At 33.7% G+C, this 4781-nt stretch overlaps 1 protein-coding gene across 2 annotated transcripts; it reads right to left on the minus strand.

Annotated features, from left to right (window-relative positions):
• Positions 1 to 1220: 1220 nt before the first annotated feature.
• LOC104719950 (arginase 1, mitochondrial) lies at positions 1221 to 3893 on the minus strand. Of its 2 annotated transcripts, none has more exons than XM_087482642.1 (7): positions 3573 to 3893; positions 3151 to 3403; positions 2900 to 3059; positions 2562 to 2695; positions 2062 to 2271; positions 1869 to 1979; positions 1221 to 1655 (listed from the first exon to the last, which is right to left on the minus strand). In XM_087482642.1, the coding sequence occupies exons 2-7, from the start codon at positions 3301 to 3303 to the stop codon at positions 1395 to 1397; spliced, it is 1029 nt and encodes a 342-aa protein (XP_087338768.1). In that variant the 5' UTR covers positions 3304 to 3403; positions 3573 to 3893; the 3' UTR covers positions 1221 to 1394. The 2 variants fall into 2 exon arrangements, with proteins under 2 accessions (XP_087338768.1, XP_087338771.1); XM_087482645.1 differs by having other exon boundaries at positions 3627 to 3688.
• Between the last annotated feature and the right edge of the window lie 888 nt (positions 3894 to 4781).

Raw genomic sequence — 4781 nt, forward strand, 5'->3', positions numbered from 1 at the left:
GGATGAAATAGCGATAGAAACACAAACTTTAATTTGAACAGTGACAATTGCTAGCTTTTAAACATCAGATTACCATTATCAGCTACTTATAGATCTGTAAGTGTTTTTGCAGAACAAGAAGCTGACATTATCGAAATTTGCTGAACTTTACTAAATTTAGAATTATACCCTTTAAAATTTTATAAATGCAAAATTTTACATGTAAAAAAAAATTGCAAAACTGTCATTTAAAAGAGTGCGACAGTTAAAAGAACAGGCCCAAAGATATTGGATATAGTCATATCTTATTCTAACATTATCAGCGATTCGATTCTTGGCCAACTCACGTAACTTCTTGGTTCTTAATTCTAAATCCAATCTCTATATATATATCATAGATTTGTTTAGCAAGAAAAAGATCCATCTTCCACCTCAAGAGTCGATCAAACGTGACCAATATAATCTTGGGAGACTAGGAGATAAAGAAATCATGGACGTAGTAACCGGATATTCCTCGGTCGGTACGAAGATCTAAGAGGTCTTTTTTGGGTAGACGAGAAGAAAGAAGAGAACGTTGTTGTTTTGTACTTCAGTTACGAGTATAGTGCAACTAATTTAGCCTTTTGCAAGAACGGGGAAGATGATTACCGTGAGGTTCCGTTCCAGAATACAGAGTTAGGAAGTATATCTGATATAGTACTACTACGTGGTGACAGTATTTAAATTTACGTCGCAACGATTCATGCTATCGTTGTAAAACTTGATTTGTCCTGGGCAAGAAAGGTTTCAAACTTGTTTTCCAAGTATAATACGTGCACTGTCAAAGATGTCCTCATGATTTAACAACACATAGCACTAACGTTGCTGTTAGAATATATATGAGGAGAGGTTTTGTTGGTCGAGAGCATCTTTAACGAAATAACGATGCGTCAGGAACCGATCAACCCAACACATACAAAATATAATAATATACAGTAGTTAGTCGTCATTTAAAATGCTCACAGTGTAGGCATTGTTATTGACATATATATGACTGAACTCAGAGAACTGGTTGGGTATTCGTGCTAGAGTGACCATTATCTGATTCAGATATTTGCAAGTCAGGATCTAAGCTTTGGCCCCTGATAAGATACCTGCTAGGTCGAGCGATGGTTAAGACTTAAGATCATGAACTGTTCTCTACTGACAATTTGAGATTATTAACGACAATGTTCCGCAAAAAAAAAGCAGAGGATTCTGAGGGTATGAACATTGATATTATTATAACCTAAGATCAGAATTTATATTATGTTTGTTCGATAGTCCGTCTACAGAGGCAGACTTATTGCATTCAAGAACCTATATGAATGTTACAAGCTTGCACAATGAAACATAGAAACATGATAAAACAAGATACTCCAAACAACCATTCTGGTTCATTTCGAGATTTTCGCGGCTAGTTCTCTAACAAGCTTAGCCGCAACCATTGCCGTCATACCGTCCACAGTATCACGTTGCGGGTTGAACTCGACAACATCAGCTCCGACAACATCTGCCTGAAGGTTGTGTAAGATGTTAAGGACATCTCGGAAAGAAAGACCTCCTGGTTCGATGTGGGACACTCCGGGTGCAAATGCCGGATCGAGACAGTCAACATCTATCGAGATGTATACTCCCTTCACTCCTTCCCCTAGTTTCTGTACAAACACAATTCAATATATAACTTAACATGTACCAAATGCACAAAACCTCTAATAAGCATTCAACAAGCAATTTATACAAAACCCCAACCAAATTCCTCAGACTAAAGCTGAACCAACTAATTTAATACCACCAAGTTTCAAACTGAATGGCCACCCCTACATCTAATACTCTTCGTCTAGTCTACATATAGGGTGAGATAGAGATACCAGATTTTCCAACATAGGGCGATCTCTCGAGAAGGTTCGCATCTCATATTGTTCTACTCCAAACCTCTTGCCCTGTTCCCGTCCTTCCTGGTTTATCGATCTAATCCCAACCTACAAGAAATTTTGGTTCTCCTAAGGAGATTATCTTTCCCAAGAGATTGTGATGTATATACAACAGAGAAATCGGACAAACCTGTAAAAGCCGCCGGACATAGCCACCTTCCATGATACGAGCAAAAGAAGATGCATGAGAGTACTTATTTCCTTCGAAACAGTCATAGATATCAGGATGTGCATCAAGATGAAGAATGTCCACAGGCCATCCAAGCTTCTCAGAAACCGCTCTCACAACAGGATAAGAAATGGAATGATCTCCACCTAAGACCAGCGGACGCAATGGTTCCTGACACAGAAAATAAAATATCAGTTACTTGGACTTTTAGCGTCATTCCCCTTAAAACCAGTGTGTCAATCAAATGTGACCAAACAGAAAAACTTCAGCTCCTAAATAACACCAAGGTGATCCAAATAAGTATAACAAAAGACTAATACAACACTGAGACGTGTTGACCTCAAACACTAAGATCTCAAAAAGAACTTCTCGACGAATTTGAAGATTCAAAACATATAAAACCGATTTACTGAAATAGGTAAGGTGGCATAACACTAGAGCTAATGGTCAAATAGCTTTACCTCTTCCATCACCAACTTCACAGATTCACTTATTACATTCATCAGTCTATCATCATCGACCCCACAATCTCTAATCTCTTGTACTGGAACATCTCCAACATCAGTTAGAACCCGTGGATCCTTCAAGTCCTTCCCTGCAATATATTCCACACAACAACATCAATCAATTTATAAACCACGAATAGCCTAAGTTGGATGATCTAGTAACAACAGAAACCTAACCATTTCACTCTTATAAACCATCAAATACGAGAAACAACTCCACATCCAGAACCAGATTTTGTTGCTATACAAAAGATGAAACTTTTTAAGTTCCTAATGGAAACCCATGTCAATACCTTCTTCAGTTGCAGAGTTTGTGCTACCACACCAAATAGCTTCTCTAATACGAGGAGGAGCAAAGGCAGGACCTTGAAGGAAAGAAGAGTTGTGACCAAGTGGTACTCCAAGAAGTGATGTTGCAGCTTTAGCTCCTCCTAAAAGACGCACTAACTCTCCCTACACAACACAACACAATCAATCATCAAACAACAGACAAGACGCAATAAACATTGAAAAAGATTAAACCTTTACAAAAAAAAGTGTATACTTTGAGCTTAGCCCTTTCACGAATGAGAGTTAACGAAGCATCAATGACACGATTTTGCCCTTTCTCGATCGAAGAAGCAGACACGGTCGTGAACGATGCAGAATTGAGCCTGTGGAAGTGGTGAATCCCTCTTTTCCCAATAATCCTCGACATATCTGAAATTGGATCTAAACTCACAGATCAAAGTCTGGGCAACACAAGATTCTCTGAGAAACCTATGTTGCGCCGCTCGGAATTTTTCTCGGTGGAGCTACTACGAAAACGAATCAGTATAAAAATTACGTTACATAATATACAAAAATTACGTTACATAAATTACTCGTTTATACATAATATCTAATATCTAATTACGTACTCTCTAGCTAGTTTTATTTTTAATAATATTTTATCAATTAATAATAGGCTGTAAATCATTAATGAACCATAGAATTTTGAGCTTTGATTTCTCCTCTTCCTCGCCTCTCTCTCTTTCTCACCCCTTTTCCCTTGTATGTTCAATTCCGCGAGATTTCAAATCGGGAATGTCCACATCTCCATCCTTCCATGGCTTGACATATGATTACTATAAAACTAACACTTGTCCAAAAAAACTTTTTTTTTTCCTTAAATCCAAAAAAACTTATTTACCAAAATTTTAACTAAACTACCAATAACATATTTAATCAAATACATATAACTCACACTTTAAATATAAAACTAAAAAATATTTTTTCAATTAATCCACAAATAAGATATTTAATCATACACTTTAAAATTAAACTTTCTTATATAATAAAGTTAGATACCTCCTAAAACTTTCTTCCACAACTACTGTAAAACTGACACTTGTCCAAAATACTTATTCAACAAAAAATTAACTAAATTACCAATAAAACATATTTAATCAAATAAATATAACTCACACTTTAAATGTAAAACTAAAAATATATATTTTCAATTAATCCAATTTTAAGACATTTAATCATAAATTTTAAAATTTAACTTTAATATAAACATAAAAGAAAAATCAATTAAACCATAAGTAAAACACATTTTATCTTATACATTTAACTCACAATTTAATATAATACTGAAAAAAAAACATTTCCAATTAAACCACAAATAAAACACATTCAATCATTTAAATTTAACTCACCCTTAAATATAAAGCTAAAAAGGTTCAATCAAAACAATAAATAAAACACATTTCATCATATACATTTAACTCACACTTTAATATTACAACTGAAATAAAATAAAAAATATTTCCAATTAAACCATAAATAAAACACATTTTGTCATATGAAACTAAAAAACTATTTCTAATGAAACCACAAATAAAATACATTCAATCATATAAATTTAATTAACTCACACTTTAATATAAAATTGATAAAATTATTTCCAATTAAACCATACATAAAACACTTTTAATAATATAAATTTAACTCACACTTTAATATAAATCGAAAAAAATTCAATCAAAACATAAATAAAACACATTTAATCATATACATTTAACTCACACTTTAATATTAAAACTGAAATAAAATAAATTTGCATTAACTTTATTTCTCCACTTAATTTTATTTAACACACAATAAATTAGAATTAACTCCCATACTTTTTAGTTTCTAAACTGTAACTCTCAT

This window comes from Camelina sativa, chromosome 2 (assembly GCF_030686135.1).
Source record: "Camelina sativa cultivar CO46 ecotype springtype chromosome 2, ASM3068613v1".
In the NCBI taxonomy this organism is placed as follows: domain Eukaryota; kingdom Viridiplantae; phylum Streptophyta; class Magnoliopsida; order Brassicales; family Brassicaceae; genus Camelina; species Camelina sativa.